Genomic DNA, 27,275 nt, shown 5'->3' with positions numbered 1-27,275 from the left:
ATAAAAATAATATATCAATTTTCTTTCGAGTAAGAGTAGGGCTGAATCTAATTTGATAATTTTGTTTTATCTGTTAAGGGTTGGTTTACGTTTCTTATCTTCTTTATGTTAAAGGGGTATATTATAAACAAGTTATTTATACATTTTTATGTTTTTTGTTTGTCATTTTGTGGAAAAACTGTTCGGTTCATCATTTATATCTGTAAAAAAGTTATTACTTGACACTTTTAATTTTTCAAATATTACATTGCAGGAGAAGTGCATGATAAATATATTGTATGTTGTCCTATTTTCTGTGAAACGGTGCATAAACCCTGCTACCATTAAAAAGTACTTTAATATCTGTTATAACTTATATTCCACATAAAATGAAACATTGCTGACATTTTAAAGGTTCCTAGGCGGCAAAAAGATGAAGGAAAAGATCGAATTTTTGTTTTAAAATCATGGTTTAAGGATCTTTACAAGGTCATGCATATTCTGATTTAATAATACACAAAAACGTGTCTTAAAAAATCTTAGATAAGCATAATAAGTGTTTCTTTATGTTATGTTGAAAAAGACAAAATGATATTCTTGAATCCCTAGGACATCCTTGGGTCCTGTAGTTTTCATAGATTAAAGACTTCAATCCTAGGAACCTACACAAAAAAATAGGATGGTCGTGGCCAGATGTAGACTTTCTTCCTTAAGTCGTGGCGAGATGTAGACTTTCTTCCTTAAGTCGTGGCAAGATGTGGACTTTTTTCCTTAAGTCGTGGCCAGATGAAGACTTTCTTCCTTAAGTCGTGGCCAGATGTAGACTTTCTTCCTTAAGTCGTGGCCAGATGTAGACTTTCTTCCTTAAGTCGTGTCCAGATGTGGACTTTCTTCCTTAAGTCGTGTACAGATGTAGACTTTGTTTCTTAAGTCGTGGCCAGATGAAGACTTTCTTCCTTAAGTCGTGTCCAGATGTAGACTTTGTTTCTTAAGTCGTGGCCAGATGAAGACTTTCTTCCTTAAGTCGTGTCCAGATGTGGACTTTCTTCCTTAAGTCGTGTACAGATGTAGACTTTCTTCCTTAAGTCGTGTACAGATGTAGACTTTATTTCTTAAGTCGTGGCCAGATGAAGACTTTATTCCTTAAGAAGAGGTGCTTAATATAGTGGTATAAGAAAATATTCAAATTTTAAAACTAGTATATTTGGATTTTTCCTTTACCAAATTAAAGTTTAAACCTTAAAGACCATTTCTGAAAATTTGTGATAAATCTAATAGCTAATTTGTTGACCACGCAGCCTCCTGAAATTAAAACAATGAGATTAATATTTGGTTCAAAAATTCTCGCCCAGGTTAACGAACTGTCTCCTCGAACGTGAACTGAAAATGGTATCCAGATATAAAAACGTTCTCCATGGTAGGTACGGTCCAGATTGAGTTAATTAAAACATTTTTTTTGTTATTTGTATATTAAGTTTGACTTGTTCTGGTTAAGTGAACTAAATTGACTTTGGTCTACTTAAGACTGTTATATTTACGAATTCTTCCCTAAACATATTTCACATACAAGTTATTTAAGCTGAACATTTTACTAGAACATGTATACTTAATAATGCAGCATAATAATAGATATCAGAAGAAATATGAAATTAGTTTTATATTGTTGTTATTCAACAAATTTAATTGGGGTTTTTTTCATGAGTTTGAAATTGACCTTGACCCACTTACATATAAGATTATGTCACGCTGTTACCAATTGACCGTGCATGTAAGTTTGTTAAGTTAAGATTCAATACATTCGTATAAGTTTGGTATCTAACAAATTCATTCCTTTAAAATATATTGGACTTTATAAATGTATATACTTAAACGTAACACTGGGAAAGAGACAAACAAATGAAATGATAATTAAACATTATATTTCAAGCATTGACCAAATTGTCTCTCATTTTTCGGAACGATTGAGGATTTACGACATTGTTCCTCTCGAAAACGAGTCCATAGAATCGTCAAGTGAAAAATCACGTGATTGAAGAACTTGTTGGTTTCTAACCTTTCTGGGCAGCGGTACCCAACTTTGATTGCTGTTAGTTTTAATCTGTTCTAACGGTACCCGAGCAAGTGTTCTTTATTAAGTCGGTAGTTCCAGTCATGAAGATTAAGGCCCGTATTCTGTTTTCGACATTTTGTCAAACGATGACAAATTTATAGGTCTTCAAATCTCGTTGGAACTGGCCGACCGTGCCGAGCTACTGGCGAGAGGGGTAATTCTAGTCCCTCCTTGATGGGACGATAGCGACGTTCCGCTATTGTTGTGGCTGCCAACAGCGGGTCATTATATTGTTCACAAATTTGTCATCATCGTCGTCCACAATTAATTTTTAACACGCCAAGAGATTAAAAATATTTACGAGACAGGCTTATAAAGCCCATGATGCTACTTTCTCAATTTCTATATTCTTGTACTTATTGTAAGGGTACAAGAAAGGTAATTTGGATTAAAATTCATTTTACTTGTCACCCGATACATATGTTTAAAGCGCATGCTTTTCATTCATTGAATCCATTTCTGTGCACTTTTTGGAATTACTAAATACACGATGGACCCCCTAAAAGGCCATTGGAACCCCTCCGTTCCCGGCTGCTATTGTAGAACAAACGAGATCTATTTTCGTTCCCCGCCTCCTTATTTTGAAAAATTGTTCGTATAATAATAAGGAACAAATGTGTATTTGACGGAGAAAATTGGTATGTTGTTTGCTTCTTTTCAAATGCACCAAGTACCTTGAATATACCCTGCTATTGTTGATTTCCTAATTAACTAACCAATATTAAAATATTTCTTCATCATTTTGATTATTTGTATTCGAGAAAAAAAAAATCTTCATTCAAATACATATTTTATTCTAAAGCAGAGCCAATTATCCCGGATAAATAAATAGTAAATTTATAAGCGTTTTTACGCTAAGGTCATGAACATTGCGGAGATATGACTGATATAATATTACTTAAGACATGATTTATACATTCCAACCAAGATTAGAGTGAAGCGATGAATGCAATAATAATTTGGTTCACGCAAGAAATATCGTAAATAAGTAAAAAAAAAAAAAAAAAAAAAAAGAGATATATAGATCTTGTAAAAATCGCATGAACTCATATTTTATCGAGAAATGTTTTTATCCTCTCTGAAATTCATCTCAGTTCCTTTTGGTTCCTTTCTTTTAATATATATCACAGACAGAGAAATAGATATTGCTTAAACTGGTAAACAAAATGATTGTTGACAGTTATCAGGGTTTTTTCAACTCGTAGATGGATATCGAATTTTAAAACAAGTTTCGATCTCCTTTTCACAACTTCCCAATCCTGTAAATCGCGCGACTCAAGGGAATCTTTGGATACCCCCTTAAATCTTGCCGCAAAATCTTGCACCTGAGTGTTAAAATGTATTATTGTACCACGGCCCAGCACGCCGGCTATAAAACAATATTGACTCTGACAATAAGTCAATAGGATTTAAATATAATCCATTTAAAACCAACAATAATAAACAAATGAAGCTCTCTTGTGATCCCCGACATGAAAGGCGCTTCTCTCGTTCTAGTACGCTATGCTTTTACAATCTCCATGCTGAATGGCGAAAGAGCTGTACAGGGCAGACCGAAAATATATTAGTTTTGATATTTCAGCGGCGATATCATACACAATGAGTTCATATTCCAGGAAAAGCGTCTCATTGTTATAGCGTTCCTACACATAATAACCTTAATGTTTCACTTAGCACAAATAAATCTATATTATCAAATAACAGTGCAACTTTTCGGTATAGCAATGTCTTAATATAATATAATCAAATTAATTATCTAATTATACACGGTAGTTATTAGCGCGAACTCCGGAGTCCAAGAACAATCAATTTCTCAATCAAAGCAAAGAAAAAAAATGGCTGCATAATTCTACACGAACTATCCCACATTTCTCAATGACATTTATTAATAGAAGAACGAAAGCAATGCAGATCTTTGATTTGAGAGTACGGAAAATACAGTCGTCTTTTTATGAAATCAAATATCAATTGAATAAAAGCACATGTATGTGGGATATCGGACTAGTTTCTTATATTCGTTGTGTTTTAATTTGCAAATCAAATTATAATTAGCATTTTCCATTCATACCATTGGTGCCACGGCTCTTTCATCAATAACTTAAACTTATTTCCCTTAAGACTTGTGGGAGTTATTTGATAAACTCCATGGCCTGTTTTTCTTGTTATCTACTTCTCTTTAACGCTTATTAAATCAGATATATAGTTCTTCCTGAATAGCAAAGCACACTCTTAGACATAACTATTTCTGTTTGGGCGTAAAGGTCAGTTTTGGTTATGACAATTGCAATGAATCGGGGGAAAAGAAGTGGGATGACAAGGTTTTTTTTCTCTCTCCCGCAAATGACTGAATTTCCCTGCAAAGAGCACGAACGAAGGAGTAAACCCGCCTCCCTCCCCCTCCCCGAAATTACGTGTAGAATTGGACAAATCAATTTATTACCCGTTACAAACTTTGGTAGATTGTTTTTGACAACCACCTGTAGGTATAGCAATCTCGTACACAGAGAACAACAGAGATGTGATAGCGGCTGATTTACATTCAAAGAAAACAATTCATGAAACAGCAAGTGGTCATGATATTGGTGCCAGCGATGGCGGCCCAACTTTAACGTGTTCGATTCAGGCGAAAAAAAAATATGAAAATCTGCTTACTGTCACATGATAATAAAGGAAGCTTGCCGAGATTCCCGGTGGAGGGAGGAGTTTTCTTTACATAGTTCAGAGCCATTAAATCTTCATTGGATATTTCCATTGTGAAAGGGTTCTGTTTGATTGAGCGAGACATTTTCTTGAGAGGGGTTATGATTGACAACAGAGGTTCCTAGGGCAATTTTTTTTTGTTTAAATTAAGTTTAAGTCAACTTTCTCTCCCCTTTTCTTTCTCTCTCTCGCTTTTTCTTTTGCATCCTTACCTTAAACAAGTGTTCATTTCTCTCTTCTCTTTTTAAATGTACGAAAATTATACCACTACAACGATTGGCCGTGTGTTCAGAGATTAATTTTAATCTCAAACCAACAACTTGTATAGGAGGGATATTTAAAAGAAAACGAACCATTCGTGGTCAAACGGTGCTGTTATGTTAAAGCGTGGAGAACACGATGGCTGTATTTTAGCTCAGAATTTTCTTACTGTAAGTCGGTGAAGTTGAGTTGAGCAATTTTCACTAAAAGAAGAATCCAGGGGGGAAAATGTTAACATGAAGAACTTCAACCAAGATGACTTTGGAACTTCACCATTGTACGACATAACGGCAACTCTTTCAGTGTCCGTGGCCAAAGGAACTTCCTTCTTTATAGTGGTTCATCATCCCGTATACTGAACCCTAAATCTTCATCCATGCCTCATCTGAAAGTTGTGTCTGAAGTTTTTTCTTTTTCCGAGTGACATCGGATTTCTAAACGAAACGAAAAAAGTTTTTTTTTCGATCTTCAACAACAAGGAAAAAAAATAATGTTATCGAGATCATTCATTGATGTCAAGTTTTTGAAACTTTTGAAGACATTACCGTGTTTTGAGCACCACTATCCCGGTTGGAACGATGTGTAAAGCAAAACTACAGGTCGCTGGAATCTTAGCCATGCTACTTTATCACATGTTCTTTATAATTGTGATTCTGCCCTCTTCCATTTCGAGATCTCGGACCAGGCTCTCACTCTGGATTGATGAGAGACAAATAGCTAGCTTTTTCGGTAAGTCGATTTTATGTATATGCAAAAACGACAACCTCTCTCAGTTTTTCTTTCACATATACATAAAAAACAACGATCACAGACGTAAACTCTGTAACATGTATATTTCGTGTTCCGATCTCAAGAAAAACAAAAATGTCATCTGCTTTCACGATCAAGGAGAAAATTACCCCCTTTTGTCGATTTCTCCGTTTCCTGATGAAACTGATTCTACGGGATGTTTGACAGAAGAGCATGTTAGTTTCAACGATATCGCTACTAGTCGACACCAAAACATTCCCCAACACCACTTATAGTTCCATGCTACAAGGAGAGAAAAAAAACCCAAAGAACCGCGTATCTAGAAAAAAAAACCTTTGAGCCTTCTTTGATTATTTTACACTAGCTGTCCCTATAGTTTCGAAAGCGTTAAGAAAATGTTTTCCCCCCTCTCCGAACTAAAAGTGCCTGGTAGCAATTTAGATCGCTTCTCTTTATTCATATTTTACGATCGAGAAGTGAGTTGATATTTTTCGTGTGTTTATACATACCCTATATTCTTTTTTCTTTATGATATATGTATATCTATGAGAACTAACGGTGAGTCAAGTGTTAATTCATATCGAAGGGCTCAGGAATAAATATCTAGATCATTAATGAATGAAGATTTACTGCGGTATAGGTGTACGCGTTTTAATTAGGCGCACGAGCCAGACGTTCTCCCAGTGAGCTATAATGGATATTACTCAAAAGCAAATATAACCGTCAGAGTTTTAACATTAGTAGATATATAAAATACGGAAAGGTGCTGTGATGTTGTAATTATCTCTTTTTAACAAATCATGGACGATGGGCCACATCATTTATAACATACGAGTTCTAGGGTTTTTTTTATGCCGTGTATGTGTTTATCTTTTGGATAGTTTGGGTGCGGGGAATATATATAAACAATTGCTTAATGAAATTATGAAGGTTGACTAGGTTTATCCTACGGCTAGACGCGTTTAGACTTCATTTCGTAATAATCAGAATATTTTTCTCATATATTACGTTTATAACACGTGCGAAGGAGTTGCTTGTAAAATAAGAAATATCGCTTTCATTTTGACGGTTTGAGTAACAAAAGAAACATTTTCGAGTCCAATTTCGTACGTGCGGAAGCCGGTGAAACAGTATAGGAACCTACTGGCAATTCATTTCTGAACGTGCCCAAAATGTCATTCGAGAGAAATATAAAAGTTATTTAAAATGCGAGCAGGTTAAAAGATTTCGGCAAATCAATATTACAAAAGACCAGTTTCGGGTATTACATGGGGTTTACGCTATATGAATTGCAATAACCCAATTAAGATTCTTTTTCATCAAAAACCTGATATCAATTTATACTCAATTGTTAGTCAACGAATTTGAAGTAATACCGTACTAGAGCCACGATTTGATCATGTCGATTGTAAATAGAGAGATAATTCCTATTTCAAATGATATTAAGAGTTATCGTATAATTTAGCCGATTTGTAAATATACACAACAAATTTCTGTCAACATGAATGATTGAAAGAATAATCGATGCGCACTTTGTGAGGAATTTGAATGACTGGTGGAATTTTAATAGAACTTTGCTTATTTACAGAGCGCCCGATTCAAAACTAAACGGTCTTGGACAGTTATAGTGTATTTGGCAGGCGAAAATGGCCACAGCACTGATGGAATTATCATTTACAAGTTGTAACCTTGGCATAAGATGTTTCTTAAGGGGTAATCACCTATTTAGAAATTCAGACTCTTAGGAATCTGCCCTCTGAAACCTTTTCTTTTTACCTTCATCGGGACGGATTCTCGGTGTAAATCCTAATAGCTAGAACCATTAACTGATATTTTTTGCCGGAAAGCTTCCTCTTGACAGAAAAGTGGGTGAAAACTCAGCGAACGATTAAAGGAGTTCTTTTGATCACCAGAAACTGTTTCATTGGAACAGGAGTTGGCCTTGTTTTTCTGTTCCGATTCTATCGAGGTACTGTAGGACAGTATATATATACCTGTAGGCAATCAGCGATGAAAATCATACAATACATAGAAGATCCTCTCACTTACTGCAGTGCCTGCACTTTTAAGAAAACTGTTTTATTATCGATATCTACGAATCCGCCATATCTATGGTATCTGTTCTGTCGGAGATCATTAAATTATTAAGATGTCATTTTTTAGTGAAATCCATACACGCAAGAAGGCTCATTTTTATCAATGATTTTTGTGCTCCCGTTATGAATGGAGTTAACTCGACGTGAGTTATGATCAGTTCGCTGCAACGTTTTATTGACATTCCGTGCCATTATAAAATCATATAAATGCTTATCTTGTATCTACACAATGCACAACGCTACATTTTATGAATTTTGATGTTGCAAATCACACATAGGGATGCTGTTGTATTTCTTCGATGAACTGATTTAATTCTTAAAATGCGTGATATATATACATACCTGTCTGTCTGTTTGTCTGTCGTTCACGCATAATCTCTTCTATTTTGTGTTCTCAATCTGTCTGTCAAAAATTTATTCTCTCTATGTCTGTTCGACAACCAACCAAACATCAATATCTTGAAATATTGGGGTTTATATAAATCGAACAAAAACTTTAAATTCATAATTATCTGTGAATCACAAAAAAAAAACCAAAGCACCCCCAAAAACATTTATTATTTGAACCTCTGCAATAAATACGGATGTTAAAATGGGTAACTTATATTTGCTTTTTTCAACTGATATTCTCAGGATACCCGTTGGAAGTGTTCATTATCAGTGATGGATCTGTCGCTCCATATCTGCTTGATCCCAACGTGGAGGAGAGTATACCCGTCATTCCACCGGAAGTAGAAACCGTTAACCTCACGTGGGAAGCTGGACCGGATATAGTAAGTTCTCTTCCTCTTCCCGACACATTAATTTTTTTTTTGTACTCTATCTCATACTAGTATAACTAATGGTGAAATCGCATGACGTTTTTCTGTGATGATAAAATGGACATCGGCTGATACAGTATTTATACGATGATCATCAAAAGGCATAATGTTAATAAGGAATGACTGATGTTAAAAAGCAAAATGAGATAAAAATTCAAAGTTTCATAAAGATTTTGAGAAAATCTGAGATGAATCGTGTAAAGTTTCTGATGCTGACGAAATAGTTAAGGTTTTACTTAATTGACAATGACGGTAACATTTCCATTTTGTTTTCCATCGTGAAACATTTGTTTCTAGCACAAGTGTGTGGAAACTAACCCCGTAAATTTCTACCCTTATTTGTCAGCGTGAAAACAAAGATATCCTTTATCTAACCTAAAAATCACATGGATACAGAAATGGGGGTCCATTCTTTTTCTTCGCCAATTAGTGGTTTCTTTCTGTAAAGTTACTCGAGCTCAACCAGCGAAAAGCAAATTGCCCGAGTCTCTAAGAACCCAGCCGATCGCTCGTAAATTCATCCGTTTAAGACCTGAATACAAATCCCTTTTCAACACTATGTGGAGCCTTTTTACGGACGCTAAGAAGATAATGCAAATGACACTGAATAGCGATTGAATGGCCGTAAAACCGAAATCCCTCCAAGGAGACACAAAGATCGCCACAATAGTATGACAAAGGTTAAGACCTCTCGTCTCCTTATCCGGGGCAAACATCAGTTTTGACACATAAAAAAGTGTATTTGTAACGGAGTGATATTTTTCCCTTAAAGCCTCTTTGTCACGTATTTTTTTTTCTTTCTCTTTCCCTCTTTTGCTCTCCTGGCTTAAGATTTAACACAGTTTATTTATTATATTGCAGAGAGAGAAAGATTTCATTTTCAGAAAGTTGTATGAGGGTCTCTAATAGAGAGAGAGAGAGAGAGAGAGAGAGAGAGAGAGAGAGAGAGAGAAAGAGAGAGAGAGAGAGACACAGACAGAGAGAGAGAGAGAGAGAGAGAGAGAGAGAGAGAGAGAGAGCGTCTAATTGTTTACCACAGATTATGACTTTTCCGACCTTGTACCTAGTTATGAACAATACAGTTTAAATGAATTAACAGAACGCGGGAGAGAGCAGGGAAGCTAGTGTTTCACATCGATAGGGTGCACCCTTTTTATTTTACTGTTATTCATAGAAGTGATTTTGACTAGGGATCGTTTTTCTTGTGCTAAAGTTCTCAATCACAATTGATTAATACAATGGTCCGCGATCTTTGCAAATCTTCCGAATTCAATGCCTAAGTTTATCCAGGACATTTTAGGCATGTCTCAAAGACAAAAATATGTGCATTTGAAGCACGTGCTTCAAAATCTCAAACATTCAATACTAGAAAATCCTTTTACATCAATGCAAAATTTATATAACGTGAAGTGGATATGCGCCGGGTATCAACTTTCAAAGAGAAGAGCAAAAATTTTAAACCCTCGGTGCATTGATATTTTTTTAACCATTCAAAGGGTGTAGAGAACTTATAAAAACCTTGGTACAAAGCGTGTGTCGCTTGCGTCATTGTCATCCGTGTTTTGACGATGTTCATTTTCAAAATTGGTTTTTCCCTTCATCGTTATAAGGAATTGGACAAAAAGGGGAGAATTTACACACGAAAGATTCAAAATTGAAACAACAAGGCAATGAAATCATTTTAAAGGGATTCTTTCGAACAATTACATCAAAGTGTATTGAAAGACATGTCATGAAAGTGTAGATTCTAGCAGAGAAAAACAGAGCGACGTCACGAATACAAAACGCTAGGCAAATAACTTATTACTCGCTATTAGGAAAGCGATACAAACTCCGCCAAGCACTCGACAACGCATATAAATATTTGTGCAATTGTTGAATCAACATTTACCGAAATGACAGGAAAGGGGCAACAGATTTGGAACTAAAACACGTTTCTTTGACGCTCGTAATAAACACGAGAGCCGGCGAAGGATGTGGATAGGTCAAGTGGGCTCAGCCATGGCGGATTACGGAAACACCTAAGTTTATGTAAAACACTGAACCCAAACTGATACTGTAAGATGTTTTTGCCATAATTCTTTCTACATATGGCTGATGTTTTATTAGGAATTGATTTCTTTTGAGCGAAAGTCAATTGTAGTGTTTGCATGCTTGTTAGCAGAATAACAATCCGTGAAACTTTCGTAAAAGTACCTCATCAGGATCGTGAATCACAGAAATAAAACTTGAATGAAATCGAGTGAAAATAAACTTATCACACCAATAGAATGGGTTAAAAAATTAGGTTAGATGTTCAACTCGTAAAATTTAAAAAAAAAAAAAGTTTGTATGGAATAAAAATAATTTATATTCAAAAGTATACCTCCTTCCCGTTTAATTTAAGATGAAATACAATTAAAATTAGTTTTTTTTTTCGCTTTTTCCGGTAAACAGTCTGATCCTTTATGCTTGTAACACCTGCGATACTCGTCACTATACGATGTCTGCCTACAAAGAAAGAGATTGTAAATGTCTTGTTATATTCAGAGTCCCCGTCTTCAAGGTAAACTTAACTTTTGGTTAAGAGAATATAACTAACAGTAAATTGCAAAGAAGACATCGACTTTCAAAGACGATTTTCCCCTGCAATATTGGTGTCAGGGTTTTCTAGAATTTTATGCCAATGCTAAAATCGTATTTGGATTCTGAAACACTTTTATATTGAAATTCCAATTATTTGAAAATTCACACAAGAAACCCATACTCTTGGTCTTCATAAGTAAGTTAAGTAGTGTTTTTTATATCATACACTTTTTGATGACTGACTTGTATAGTTCCGGTTTTCTGTGATCTGTATATACATGTACTTGTTGAGTGAGAATCAACAATATGTTAATCAACTTTCTAATATTCTAACTCTTAATTTTTGTCTTATGCACTCATTCAGCCTCGACAATATCACAATTATAGTTTCTCTACCAAGGTTAGGGATAGGAGCCTTGCTTTAATTTTGTAAGGAAAAAAAGGCAGGTAGCTGTGTTTAAATGCAGAAAGGTAAATTGGTACTCAATTTCTTTAGTTGTATATTGCTTGTTGATAACTGATTCACTGCTTTTGTTAAGTTTGTTGGCGTGATGTAACAAATTGGTAATGATAACCAAGGACGAATGCAACAGTGCAACAGTGTTGCTCTATTCAGTCCATTTACCGGTACGTATCTTTGTGAATGGGGTTTTTCTTATTTTCCACGAAGTTTTAATTACGGTCCAATTAGAGCGCTTTCTATTCGACTTGGTCCGTTACAAAAACAGTATAGAAATGGAAAACTTAAGAATGAAATATGAAATAGACCCGTTTTTAAATATAACAGACTTAGGAGGAAATTGGTAAACAAATATTCGCCCGTTTTATTTCCAGACACCCAAAAAAAACTCCAGGGCTCATTAGAGTCGGTGTCGAGACACACGCCATGCGATTCGTATTAACACTGCATGAGCTTTACTGTAATAGTGTCTGGGTAATTAGCACAGGTCTCTCTCTCTCTCTCTCTCTCTCTCTCTCTCTCTCTCTCTCTCTCTCTCTCTCTCTCTCTCTCTTATTTTATCCATTTATAAACGAGAGCCTATGTTTGCGATACCAAAAGTACATGTAGTTCCCCAGCTTAACAGTGACAGATGTTTGTGACATTGAATTACAATGGGTTTTTATTAATATCCCTCTCTAAAAATCATACATGTGGCGGATATCTATTGATCACAACGTACATTACAAGATCCACCTGTATAATTTGATTTAATTATAAGTGATGGCAAGTTCATGAAGATTGCTGCACTCTGTTTAGCGACAGATTTCTCTCGAGGGAGTCTTGGATCTCGCGAGAATCACGTCTGCTAGGAATATGGTAACCGATGGATGCAAAGTGCAAAGAAGTGAATTACCAATGAGAGAAATCCACAATAGTATAATGACAGAATAATAGATTATCGTCCTATTCTCTAAATAGAAAAAAGTCAAAGAATTTGAATCAAGAGGCATTGAATAAGGTTTGGTTACACTTTTGATTGAAGTTGTTCATAACTGTAGTCCTCTACTCAATGTTTTTTCCCTTTTGAAAGAAAACGATTTAAAAAGAAAAGAAAACTATGTCACCGAATTTTTAATCAAATTCAATTCAAAACGGTCCGTCGTCTCAATTTTAGAAGAATATCATTGTGGTTTTTGAGAGAGTACATTGCATTGTAGTTATCGTTAACTTATAAAAAAAATCGGCTGGAATTTCGTAAAATTATCGAATGAAATTTGGAGGACGTTGTTTATGTTGAAGGAGATCTCGGTCGCCTTTAAGGTAAAGACTCTCCATGTAAACTTGTAAGGTCCTCGAAATGTTTTATTAGATGAGCAAATACTGATAAATCTGTACGAACATCTTAGACAGAGATTTAAACAAAGATATCATATATTTCGAGCAGCTCTTGAGCGAAGAGCCCGATATTCACTTACTGGGTATGATAAAGCGCCAGCGATTCAATAGCAGGGTGTGACAAGCTGGCAAATAGGCTTTAAAAGGCAACGCGTTAGAAAAATTGAAACGTAAAATATGAGCCCCGATTCCTTTCTCACTTTTGATAACGTCAGCTCTGTCAACATATAAGAGATTTATATCTGATAACCACTGATTAATATTACGTCCTCCATTTTTTTCTGCTGGTAGCGTTACGAAAGTTATGTCTCTATACTTATTTGCGGGACCTATTTTTTTTTCAATAAGGTTTCCAACTCTTGGGTTTTTTTTTCATTTCTCTGCTGCATATTACCTTTTTCCCCATAATGTTTCAAACATTTTTTTTCAATTTGAATTTGAAGAGGATAATAAAAACGAACACTTGAAATTGTTTGTCGAGGAAAAAAAAAATATTTGTATTACTACAATTGAAAACAATTCTCAAATGAAAAACACCTTTAATTATATGTAGCTGCGTAAAAAAACCCACCATATTGAAAATGTGCTTATAAAAAAATTCTAATACATTTTTAATTCAACACAAGATGTTCCTTTTCGTCTTTTTTATGACAACACCTTTTCAACCTGTTGATAAGCTTGTCTTCAAATCGTGAAGAAAAAATTGAAGATTCAACTATAAATATATATGTGTAGAGAGGGAGAAAGTGAAAAAAGGAATCTGGGAGGGGAGAAAAACTTTCTCTTTTTTATTTCCTGTGGAATTTGCTTGAATGAAGCGAGGCATGTGATTGTCTCGTTTGATATGAATCTGTGGTGCATTCACGTGAACAAGAATGTAACGGCGAGCAGGGTGGGCAAGCTATGGGCTCACAATGCAAGAAAGCCAGACAGCATTTTCTCCTTTCATTCACTAGTTTTGGGTTTTACTCTTGAAGGCCGCGTTTCATTGTTTTCGAGACTGAAGATGATTTAAAGAGAGTGAAACCAATCGCCTGAGAAAAAAGGGGGTGAGAGATAGTCGTTACAAACAAATGCATTTTTGCCATATTCAATGAAATGGAATTTGGAAATATAAGTTCTTCAGGATTCGTTTCCCATATAATCGGTGTAATTTGTTATCTATACGTAATTAAATTTTTACGACCTTTCTGGTTCTGAATTCTACCCCCATGATACTTTCACCACTTCTTTGATTCATTAACTTCCAACTAGATTTTTTTATTAGCATTCCATGAAAAAAAAATTATTTCATCTCGGTCTCAGACTTTTGTCATGTTATGGGAACTGAAGCACGCGCTAAAAACCCTTATCGATATTCTTAAGAGGTGTGTTCGATTGCATCTGTTCCGAGTAAGTATATTAGCGTGCGTTTGATATCGAGTAACCAATGTACGGCGCTATCGAAGTCGTGCGATGCATCTCTATCTTTCATACATCACTTAAACGAGGTTGTCATTCAGATAGAATAACTTTGATTTATGATCTGCGTTCTATGTCTTGTTTAGACAACAGAAAGAGTTTAATAGAAAATGGGTTGCATCAATTGCTTTCTCTAGAACCCTGTGTATCTCTTCGCCTCCACTTGGGCCACTTGTTATATCAAGAGGTTTTCTGATCCAACATTCTTGGATGCGTTGTTCGTAACAGCTCTATGTTGGCATTTTTTTTTATTTCAAGACAGCAAACATTGCATGAAAAAATTCAGACAACGCTTGGAATATAAGTTCGGAACCATCCAATTGTTATGAACGAAGTGTTATCAAAAAATACAAGATAAAAATCTAAGAGTATGAGTGTTTTAAATCTTATTTTAGAATAACATAATGGATTTTATATAGAAGGGGTGGAGGTTTAACTTAAGACGGAATTCTCTAATTATATCTAATAACTGCGCAATTTTTCTAAATAAAAATTATCTGGAACGTTAATGGGTTTTGTATATTAATAAGTTATAAAGAAGTAGGTGTTTCGTGGTTTATAGTAGTACATATAACGTAAAAAAAAGTTCAGATCTATCAATTAGTTTACCCGAAGACGGAAAGTCACCCAAATGTATCGCACAATTATGCAATTTTTGTTATAAGTATCTAGAACATTGATGGGTTTTTTTTTAAGTTAATTTAATTTTTTAATTATTCTTAAAAAGTGATAAATTAAAGGCTTATAGTAGTAATTGTTACGTTGAAGAAAAAAAATATTTTTTGAATTTTATAATCACGACTGACGCCCACTCACAATGGAGATTTTTAAGGACTCTTTGTGTTTATTTGTTTTTGCTCCGTTGAGAAGAAGTATGAGTCAATGGGACGATCAGTCCACCGACAAAGAAAATGATTAAACTGTGTCTTTGACATCTAAGAAAATGCTTAGCTGCAAAAGAAGACCGGGTCCTCGCACGGAATGGTTTCCTCTGAATTCGTTGCCATGTACTCAATTGTACGTTTTTGGTGGGTGGGGATAGATTGTGCACGTGTTTGCATAGCGTAGAGACACTCAAATATTGAACGAGCGGAAAAGATGACACCTCTGAATGCCATGTTTGTATCATTGACGAATTTGGAGTTTTTAATATTGTCCGTAGTCTTTGTCTGGTGTGTCCCGTGCGATATCGCCGGGGTTTGATTAATGGCTGGGATATGAAATAGGCGTGACGAAGGGTCTCGAACCACTAGGTATGAAATCTCGATCAAATGGGATTAAACGAGATTAAACTGTCATAGCGTCTCACGCTTACTAACAAAAATTACAAATTAATTGGGTTTAATAAACTTCAGTGTGGCTACTTAAACAAGAGTTAGGCGTCGCAAAGGGCATAAGTTTGTTTAGAAACAAATTGGTGAAACCATGTCGCAGGAGGCATTTGCTTTAATGGTAACATGTAGCCTCTACATTTTGAGCATCGCGTTAAAACTATTTTTACACCTGACAAATCTTCTTTTCAAATCTCAAATACCGAAAAAAAAAATTTAAAAATTAAACCATTTTAAAGTTACCTTAGAAATTGATACCCTTTGTATTACCAATTTATTGCATGGGTAGGGAATTTAAAGAAAAATATAAAGAGACGTAAAAATATAAAACAGTAATTATTTTTAAAGTCATCAAAAAACCCTTCAAAATTGCTTCCAACAAGTTTCATTATATCAAAGTTCACTTAATAGGTATTTACAGATCTTGTATTTTAGGTGGTCCGGGGGGGGGGGGGCAGCTTTTTTTGGTTTCGTTGCAAACGCAAATGTGAAACAATATTAATAAAAATAAACCTATGGTACATTCAACGTATAGAACCCTCAAACACGAGTTTTTTTTAACATCCTGGGCGTTAATTTTTCAATGCAAAAACACATGTTTTACCATAAAACCAGCACATTTCCCTAAAAATAATAAAAAAAAATCTTCCCTGGCCTAAGCTTTTTTTCCGGGGAAGCTGGCTTTTTCTTGTCGAATCTTCCGCACATTGACTCGCTATGTTCTAACGCCGTGAGGAAAAAATGGCGTAAAGGGCACGAGATCTTAGCGTCTGACATTAACGCTTCTAGTCACATACAAGGCGATTTGCATACGATCGTCCAAAGAAAATGACGGTTTCTCTAATTGCTGCCGGCTGTTGCAACTGCTGTCCGCAATTGCTATGCTCATACCACCCCTAAACCGGAAGTCGAGAGGCGATGGAGCGAAATGGCTTGGAATTGACCTTAATGATTGGAACGGCATGTTCGATATTTTTAGAGTGTTTCATTTAAAAAGTTGTCGACGCATAGGCGTCGGAAGCAAATTGAAAGTGGGGGGGCTAGACTAATCCTCAGAAATATTGAGAAAAAAGTATTTCCCAAAATCATGGAAATCCTAATCCGTGGGGGGGGGGGGGGAGTATACCTATACTTCCAAAAAAAAAATTACTTACCAAAATTTTTTTTCTCAAAATCATGAAATTCCTAATCCGTGGGGGGGGGGGGGGGGGGGGGGGGGGGGGCTAGTATGCTTCTGAATCTAACCCTCTCAATCTTTCAAGGTAAATTTACGAACAATAGTCTTTCCTGCGAGAAAAAGTGGGGGGGGGGGGGGCTGAACCCTCTATCATGCTATGTTTCTAATGGTTAGGTATAACTTTGCAAGAAAAGTGGGGGGGGCTAAGCCCCCCCTAGCCCCCCCGGTTCCGACGCCTATGCGACGGAAACAACTTAATCAAATCACTTGTGAAAATGGTTCTATTTTAAACTTTTTCTTGAAAGAAGTTACGAGAGAGAGAGAGAGAGAGAGAGAGAGAGAGTATTGTTAGTGCAGAAACTAAAAGTAAATTCGTGACCAAAGCGTGATAACATACCAATTGTTGAAACAAAAATAAAAGAAGAATCTCAACGTGCACCGAATTGACACTACTTAAAAGATTGTCGCCTGTAAATTCATCATGGCCACATGTTCTCCTATAATGGATACAAAGCAATATCAACGCCCCACCAGATACAATGTATTGAGGTTTTTTATAAGGCTAATTCCTCCTTTTCAGATTCAGTGCAGATACAAGATAATCGGTAAATTAACATGATAATCAGCAGATTTAGCCATCTTCATTTATTTATCGTTCTCGGTGGTCACCAAATTACCATCAGACGTGCCTCATGTTTTAAAAAATCATTTGTTTAGCTATACACTTTTATTTAGTTAAAAAAGATACTTCATTTATTTTCACTTCTAAATTTCAATTTTTCCTTTAAGTTTACATAGAACTCTTCTGTTAAAGGAGATTTATGCAGTATAAAAATGGCCACGGCCATGACGCCCTCTTAATTCAGAGTCATTTACAGTGCTCATGTTCTTATTTATTAACTCCATGGTTCAATTAGAAGAAAATTAGGGAAATGGTGGGTGTAAAGATAAAATTTTAAGAGTTCTTTTTTTGTGTGTGTATAAAATTGATTTTATTGTTTAGAAACATTTTGCCAAATGCGATGCCTTTTAGCACGTGTTCGTGAATGAATCGAATTACCTGACAATTGGGATACATCCTTAATTTAAACGATTGATAAAAAGTCTGGGCTCAACCATTTAATTGAATCGGTTCAAAGCTACTTTATACCCGTCAAAGAAGTAGAAATAGACTATGGAGAGAAGTTTGAGTGGCTTTTACCTTATTTTAATTGATATTAAATTGGTCATTTTATCTTCATAAACGCCTTTACTTGAATGGTATATAAATATGACACACTTGCGGCTATACGTTATATCGACTATTATATGGACTATGTGAATAAATTACATTTGGGGTTTGGTGCTAGTTAGTTGTAACCCAGATGTACTTACAGACCTTATATTTTATTTTTATGGAGGCAGGTTGATCACTCAATTACACGTCATACCTGCCTTAAAACTTAAGATATAGATTTTGGCCATATACTTTTTATTAGTAAAGAAAATCACAAAATTCGTCTATACTTCTCTATATGTTTATACATATTATGTAAAGAGCTCTTCGTCTAATAGATATGAATAAAGCCTCTAAGAAATTGGCTACAGCCATTTTGCCCTCTCCTCATATCATGTGAATAAATTCACGTGAATAAATGTGAATAAATTCACGTATATGTCTAATGTCAAACTTAATCTTTTGTATTTTTTTTTATCCTTGGATTTTGATTCATCGATTCTGAAATGATGAAACTTTTGTTAATATGATGTCACACAATGAGTTTTTAATAATCATTGAAGGTCAAATTAACACCAGGCGAATTTAACGTTTAGAATGTACATACTAGCATATCGTACTCAATGGTATGATAGCTTTGCTGAATTGGCAATCATTAACGATTTTAGCGTATAAATTGACCTCAGTGTATGAACTTATGTATGCTTTGTAACAACGCATTTTATTATACTTTCATGTTAAATACTGAAATCTGATTGGTTAACTTAAAGACGCAGTTGATAATCCGTTCTATTACCCTCAGCGTTAGCAACACACTTGGCAACGGGTAACATAACGAATTGTTACATGCGCGTAAATGATGCGCGTACAGTTCGCCGTAGAATTCAAGTCATTCCAATAGAAAAGCAGTTAATTTTTCTTTAAAATTGACATTCACTATAATTAAATAAATAGTGCCTGTTTGGGAGGATAACAGTTGAAATCGACACCCCTCGAAAACCATTGTCAACCTCCGCTTCGCGTCGGTTGACAATGGTTTTCTCGGGGTGTCAATTTCAACTGTTACCCTCCCAAACAGGCACTATTTATATAATGGTTGACATTATGATTTTGTGTTCACTTTCAGTTCACGTACTGGTTCGATGACCTACAGTCCATGGACGAGAGCCTCTTGTACCGACCACTTCTTAGCATTCCATCTTCTGGCGTGATTCCTGGAGGACCAAAGAGTAAGTGTGCCACGTAAGGTGTCTGACGTCATCATCAATTATATAAAGCCTACCATTTATATGTACAAGACATGTTTCTCCATACTGTATCTTTTCGATATAGTCTGTCCCCCAAAAAAGAACAAGGAATTTAAATAATGTAAGTTGCTATTGAAGAGGAAATTAAAACTTAAACGAATCTTTAAAATAACAAATCTGGCGTCGGCCATTAATATGCTCTACCTTTTCATCGAAAAAGGATGGTTACATAATAGAATCGTCATCTGCCTCCCTTTAAATTTACTTATTTTATTGTACAGTATTGTATTGTTTAGTCTAATTTACTAAACTATGCTCACTTTGACTCGTCAAAAGTACGAAATATAGATATGAAAAAAGAATTCAAATTCGTAAAATTGCAAATAGAAACTGTTCATATACGTATAAAGCTTATGATCCTTGAATATATAATCTATATCTAAAAATGTCGAGATGATATCCACGTTAAACTATAATACGGGCGATGACATTCATTACATGAAAGCTATGCTAAAGTAATACAATGATGTGTATTACAAGTATTTCAAAAATGTTTTACATTTGGCTGACATTGTGATAAACTTTACAGGTGCATAAGAAATAATCCACTGTTATAAAATACCTTATCATGTTCATAGCTGTATGAAGTGTATCGCTTGATATCAATACGCCGGGCCTATGTTACGGTTATTAGGTTATTCCGCCGCTTATAACAATAAAAAAATAATCCCCTACTCCCAAGGCCTCCAGAAGTTATCTACGGAGATAACTTGTTTATACATAGATGTAAAAATGCTTGTATCATGTCTTCAGCTGATTCAGATTGCTATAAACTTCTGGTTCCTATCGCAAGCCGTTATAAATATTACATAATTAAACGTTTTGTCCCACAAATATCCGTATTATCGCAGATTGCATGTCGTTCTGTGACAGATATGAAGATTTTAGTGATAGCTCGGAACGGGGAGTTGAAGCGGTGCTGTTGTTGAAACAGATTGTATGTACAGATGTACAGAGAGAGAGAGAGAGAGAGAGAGAGAGAGAGAGAGAGAGAGAGAGAGAGAGAGAGCACATCGGCAGAAATACTTCGGCCTCGCGGCCTCGGGAAGTTCTGTGAATTATTAATTTTTATGACGGGATGGAACGCCCTATCTTGTTTAACAATGATACATGTAGCTTTGTTTCTTCTATCTGTTGCTTCAACAAAAGAAAAAAAACAATACTTAAAGAGATATAAGCAGGAAGCATATCTTGCCGGTGTTTAAATGATTGATATATTCACATGCGACAACTTTTTTTTTTTATCTTTAAATTAGTTTAATCGTTCATTTATGCATGTATTAAACTTTTTTCCGTTCCCCTTGAAGCAAACCATTCAAATCTTAAATTCTTGTTTTTATGCTTCAAATTCCATGACACGATAAAAAATTTTACATCATTTATATTTCGGAAACAAATGACAAGTTCTCTGTCTGTCATTTTATCTGTAGACTATCCGAGAGAATCAGTTCCGAAAATTAAGATTTTTTTTTTTAGTTTTAATGATATTTGAAAAAAGTACATTCGTGGTCAGTGATCGTATTAATTAACATCATGTGTTATTAGATTTGTTGATCAACTCAACGAACGAAATCCGTGAAAATTGGTATTTAAGGTGGCTCATTACACCTCGAAATAGTTTCTTAAATCGGTAAAAAAATTACTTGCTTATCATGATGGATAAGAAATATATATAAGTACAAAATGTGCAATTTTTGATGCACAATTTTATTTTCAATACTTTATTTCATTAAAAATGAACAAAACCCCCAGGCGGATTCGAACTCATGATCTGCAGTTTACAAGCCCGATACTTTTACCACTCGATTGATACAAATAAATAAATAAGACAATTAAATCGTCATATTGTAACGAAGTGTCTTAAAAAGTATAATAATAGGTGTAGTGAAGTACCTTAATATCGACAGGTGAGGTACCTTAACAGGTTATGATGAAACAAACTTCCACATACTAAAAAAACCCATCATCAATGTAAGCTGAAATACCTCAGCAAGCATTGTATTTTTAGGGCACACATATTGCCTCGGTTAAGGAGGGTGATTCTCTATCATCTGTCTTCATGTCGTTTCTTGATCTGTCTGGCAAAGTGATAAACCAAGCAAACAAAATACGGAGAGAACTAATTAATTATCACAAAGACGCGTTAACTTTTAAGAGGACCTCGAAATATCCAAAAGAAAAAAATACAATCTGCCACTGAGAAATAACTCCCCAATAAAGCTTACAAAAAAGAATATACTTAGCGATAAAAAAATTAACCCAAAGTTCTTAAAGAAAAATCATTTACCAATTAACTTCAAGAAATCAAATATTTGATCCGAATCTTTCTACATGTGTTTCCAGTTTAAACGGTTTTCATGACGGTAGTAAAATGATAATTATGTATAAATGTATTTAGGGAAGGGAGAGGAGGGAGTAAAAAAGTGAGTTGAATATATCTTTAGCTTGTCAATCGACAAAAAATTGCAAGGAACCCTGTTATGTTATGTGACAGAACAGAGGTTAATTTTGGTTCATTTTCCTGCCGCGGGGAGAGAAGGTTTGCCGACATTGCTCGGGGATGGGTTTATCTACCGCTTGTCAAACTTGGATGGATTAATACCACTGATTTGTTTTGTTCCTTGCTATAAGAGAATTTTGCCAATTTCTGGGTTTTGTCTGCGTATGATTTCGATCTTGTCTGCAAGGTGAAGTTGTCAAAGCCGAAGATCTTTCGAAGTATAGCAGGAAAAAAGTTGTAAAAAAAATCTCATTATTTTGCGTTGAAGTCTATTTCTACTGGAATTCTTGATTTTATAGCTATCATTTTTAGCATTGCATGTTTTTTTATGGATTGTATCAAGTAAGTTCAGCTGAACTATAAACTAAAGCATATTTGAAACCAACATTATTTATCTTACAATGTTTCTTTTTTAAACAAATCTATGTACATTAAGGATTAAGTCTAATAAATATATCTATGGTTTAACCCCCCCCCCCCCTTGATGAGTTTATGGTTTCATCCATGAAATAAATGTTATTTACATTTGAAAATCAATATTTTAACAATCAAGAAATATTTATTTAGCAAAACATGAATCGCATTAAACTAATGTTAAAAGCCGATAATGGTAAATATTCCGGAGTTCTCCTTTTGACGTAATGCGACAACCGAAATATTTTGATTTTTTTTTACAAACAACACAAATTGTTTTAAGTTATCTTATTATATGTTTATTTCATCATAGCGTTTACATTTCGTATATGATGAAGATGCATATCACTTTTTCGTACTCACACAAGACGTTTAAACTCAAGAGTCGATTATGCAGCTAATCGGTTCGTTTCACTCAATCCAAGCGGAATCTAATAACACTATATTGTGCAGCTAGCGACAATGCCATCTAAAAAAGAAACACTTACCTTTCAATTGGCAAGGCAGAAATTTTCTAACTTATGACGTATGCATATTCTATGCTCAAGAGGTTAAAGGAAAATGAAAATATGTCGCGCAAACAGTTTCGCTATTGTTTCTTTTTTTCTGTATTTTTGTCCTTCTCAATTACCCTCCAATCTCCAGATTTAGGTAACCTTCCACACTCCTTCAGCCATCATTTACCAGCTAATTTTTCAGTGCTACATGCCTTTGTCGGGCTATATTAAATTTGAATCATTAAAAATTTAGGAAGCCTCCTGGAATTTCTGTGACACTTTGAAACAAACAACCTCAAGTGGAATAGCTTAGATTTCAAGTTGCCTTAGTGTTCTTTCATTTTATCCTCGTAGAGTTTCAAGGTCCCTACCGGCGTTCGCCTTCGAAGCTTTGCAGAATTTCAGAGTGCTTTGAGTGGCATTTGAGAACGCATACGGTCTGTCAAAAATTGTTACATGCATATATATATATATACCGGTATGCCAAATTATTAAAGTTTCATAGTAAACAAATTTTACCATAAAACGCCTTGTATTGCGTCAATACCTGTTATAATTTTCCAGGTTACAACATATATGCATGGACTTATCTTTATGGAACAATATCGTGTAATATGAAACTGTTATGATGAAGCTAGAGAAAGTCGAGGTCTCTGATACACAATTATGTATGACACAAGTGATAAAATAAATACATCACTTTTAAAATTTGTTTTACTATATGAACATTTAATCATTTACGAAAATTGAACTACCCCACCCCCTACCCTAAATAAAAAACGAAAAACGCAGTCGAATAAAATAAAAAAAAGTTAAGCAAAAGGTTCATGTGGTATATCTTACGCTAGGGTTTCGAAAATATGGCGTTCGTCTTCGAATCTTTAAGCTGAATTCCATATATCTTTGAGTACTATCGTGTGATTGGGTATGGTCTGCGGAAGAGAGAAAGCCCAATAAAAGTTGACAGCCAGACTCTACACAGATGCTAGCCTTCTAATGAATACAGAGGTTCTGTAATTTATTTTCAAAACGTGTGAAATGTGTTCGGAACAATAAACATGATTGAGACATATTAGTTCTGGTTTGATGTTTCTGACGTCATAGCAATAAAATGAAAAAGAGAAGCGGAAGAAAGTTTTTTTGTCAATTAAAATAACAAATTTTGCAGGAAAGTAGTCGCTGTGGTTTCGTGATGCTTAGTGTGTACTTTTACAGTTCAAAGTCCAAGGATTTGATTACATCATAATTTACATCATGGCACGTGACGTCACATCTACTTTTATACATCCGTTTCCCTGCGTTGTAGTTTGTAGCAGACACCTTATTTCAAGTTAAAGTTTTCCTCTTCTGGAATTTTCAGGAAATGTCTCATTTTTGGACGGCTAATTTTAGCAATAATTAACAAGGTTTACAATACTGCCACGATTTTTTTCTAATATGCAAAGAGAACGCGTGCTACGTTAGCGTGGGCGCCATTTTAAAGCAAGCTGCGTGTATATTTAAAATTATGAACATTTTTACATAAATATTTGGTCTGCATATTTTTTTTATAAACCTAATAAAGAAAGCGGTTGCAGATTTTATTAGAAATCATGCAACTTCAACACGCCAGATTATTAATAAACATCCACGCTATTCTGATCTATTTCCAAACTATATTAAAGAATTGCGATGTGTTTTGAAGTTTTTCAGATGTCGATACCTTGTACCGGAAGAGATACTGGGATAGCGGGATTGGAGCTGGGATTACAGATCTTCAATAAAAATGGGAGACCCATCAGGGGATCCCCCATGAAGCTGAAACTAAAGAAACAATGCAATGCCATAGGTCAGTGAAATTATTTGCAACTCAGACGAAAGAGTGTTTTCTGCATTACTTTCATTTTTTAAATAAAGAAAAGACTTGATCAGACATGGCGTCACATTTTGGCAAAATTGGATATGTTTTGATTTCATCTATGATTGTATCAAGCTCCTTTTACTGGAACTTGCAATAAGTCTTATCAGCTTTGAATTACGATTTGACTCGGAAGAAGTTATTAACCGGAACTAAATAAAACTACATGCAAAATCCAAATGCTAAGAAAATATATATCCGGATTATCTATATTATGAAAATTTTGCTTCTACACTGTCGGCCCTCCCTGTATGATTTTATAAAGCTATAAATTATCTTGAGTCAACAAAAATTCAATCAATTGTAGAAATAATTCTTCATTTTGTGGTGTTTCAGTGGCGTCTGATTTGTGTAACTTTGACTGTTTAAATGGAGGGCGGTGCGGCCAGTACGGCTTCTGTGAGTGTGCGCAGGGATTCCTCGGACCTCGCTGTGAAAAATGTAAGAGACACAACTCTACAGACAAAAAGACATTCATTTTTTATTCATTTGTTATTAATGATATTTACACAATTTAATGGCAGCCCTTTTCACAGGCAAACACTATCAGTTTGTATAGCTTAATAATGTAATTTTTTAGCTAAAATTTTCTCTCAATAAATAAATAAATTTAAATCTCGACAATACAACTACATTTTCTTACTCTGCCTTTCCAGTAAAATACGGGCAATCTTGTATCAAGAGAGAAACGCATTTGATTTATTTCATATCTACAGAGCAATTTTATAATTTTCACAACTCAGCAGATATTTTCTTATTTGTTACACTACGTAAATAATAACGTCTTTTTTCTGATAGTTACTGATGAATTTTCACCTTTCACAGCCATGTGCGACCCCGCGTGTGAGAATAACGGCACCTGTATGTCGCCGGAAGTGTGTATTTGCCCCGACGGTTTCTCCGGTAAAAGATGCGAGAGGGGTAAGGATGGGGCTAGCAATCAATGTATGTTGTGCGTTTGCTTTTTCTGGTTAAAATGCATGTGCATGGAAACGAGAAAAACAAAATTTGATTCGACAAGATATATCAATCAATTTTTAAAAGACTTCATTAAAATTGATGGCTTCAAAAGTACAATCACTAAAATGACATACTTGTAAACGTTGTATTGACGTTAGATATTTTGCTTTAAATGTCTATTGCAGGTTTACATGTAAAACAACCAAACATATTTTGCTTTTATTTACTGACCATTAATCTACCGTGTTAATAACTTTTGTACGAAACTGTGAAACGCTCAAGACTCCTATATAGTATCGTTTCCATGCAAATGATAGCTGCGTGTTTAAAATCATTTTCTTCATTTTGAAATTTAAGTAAAAAACCTCTTTTAAAACTTTCTAAACTTTTTTTAAACAGCTCTGTGCAAATCGCCTTGTCAACATGGCGGCCGATGTATTCAGGAGGATGTCTGCTGGTGCACATCCGGGTATCTTGGCAATGCCTGTCAATATAGTAAGTCGTTCTAGACTTCTTTTATATATTGTATTAACTGAAAACGAAAATCCTTTATAAAAATAATTTTTCCCCTTATTTATTTGAATTATAGTTTGGTTTTTTTAAATTCCACAATGTTCAAAAGTTCCGGGCCATAATATGCATTTTTTCATTGACATATATAGTTTCCTATATTTTTTACTTAGAAATTTTTATCACGTTTTTTGAATTAACATTAAATTCGGCTGTATTAATATGTCTGGCAATATATTTTGACACGTTGCAGGCAAGTGTAAACCCAATTGTCAAAATGGTGGAACTTGCATAGGTGTAAATAAGTGTAGATGTCCAGTTGGTTACCAGGGTAACTTATGTCAACAAAGTAAGTCTAATACACAAAACCGGAAATAAATTTGATACGAAATGGTCAAACAATTGTGATTTATTTAAATCTAAGACAAGCATGTAGATATTAAGTGAAAACAACCTACAACTGAAAATGAGCAGTAGTTACATAAAGTATCTGTCAAGATAAAAGCTATGGATTTGCACTGATGTTGAGGGTATCATATTCCTTAGAGCGACCTTGTTTGATAATTCCTTACACTTTAAAGCATGCACCATAAAACTTGCACTTCAGCAGTACTTGTAGCAACGAGAATGTGTTCTTGATAACAAATCCGATTGTTTATTCTTCAATAATAGGAAGAAGTCGGCGGAGAAAGGGCATTAAAACTGGGTACGGGGGAAAGAAGAAAAAGAAGAAGAAGAATAAACGGAAGAAAAAGAAGAAGAACAAGAAAAAGAAGAATAAAAAGAACAAGAATCTCAGTGATAAGAAAACAAAGAATCCCAAAAATAAGAAAGCAAGGACTCGACTAAAACTTAAACGTATGTATGATCTGTTCATTGATCTATA

General features: G+C 34.8%; 1 protein-coding gene across 7 annotated transcripts in view; it reads left to right on the top strand.

The window, feature by feature from the left end:
* The window catches only part of LOC105322045 (wnt inhibitory factor 1), a 28,399-nt gene that overhangs the window by 423 nt on the left and 701 nt on the right, over window positions 1–27,275 (top strand). Inside the window, exons 1-9 of one of the 7 annotated variants that reach the window (XM_011420565.4) lie at window positions 5,629–5,779; window positions 8,530–8,669; window positions 19,431–19,533; window positions 24,707–24,850; window positions 25,256–25,360; window positions 25,745–25,840; window positions 26,279–26,374; window positions 26,643–26,738; window positions 27,062–27,247. In XM_011420565.4, the coding sequence (XP_011418867.1) occupies window positions 5,629–5,779; window positions 8,530–8,669; window positions 19,431–19,533; window positions 24,707–24,850; window positions 25,256–25,360; window positions 25,745–25,840; window positions 26,279–26,374; window positions 26,643–26,738; window positions 27,062–27,247 (1,117 nt within the window). Of the gene's footprint in view, window positions 1–5,628; window positions 5,780–7,431; window positions 7,514–8,529; window positions 8,670–19,430; window positions 19,534–24,706; window positions 24,851–25,255; window positions 25,361–25,717; window positions 25,865–26,278; window positions 26,375–26,642; window positions 26,739–27,061; window positions 27,248–27,275 lie in introns of those variants that run through there. The other 6 variants (XM_020064772.3, XM_066082638.1, XM_066082636.1 and 3 more) reach the window with 6 other exon arrangements.

Source organism: Magallana gigas, chromosome 4, assembly GCF_963853765.1.
Source record: "Magallana gigas chromosome 4, xbMagGiga1.1, whole genome shotgun sequence".
In the NCBI taxonomy this organism is placed as follows: Eukaryota; Metazoa; Mollusca; class Bivalvia; order Ostreida; family Ostreidae; genus Magallana; species Magallana gigas.
Note: the sequence above shows the minus strand (reverse complement) of the source record. Positions and strands in the feature narration are given on the sequence as shown.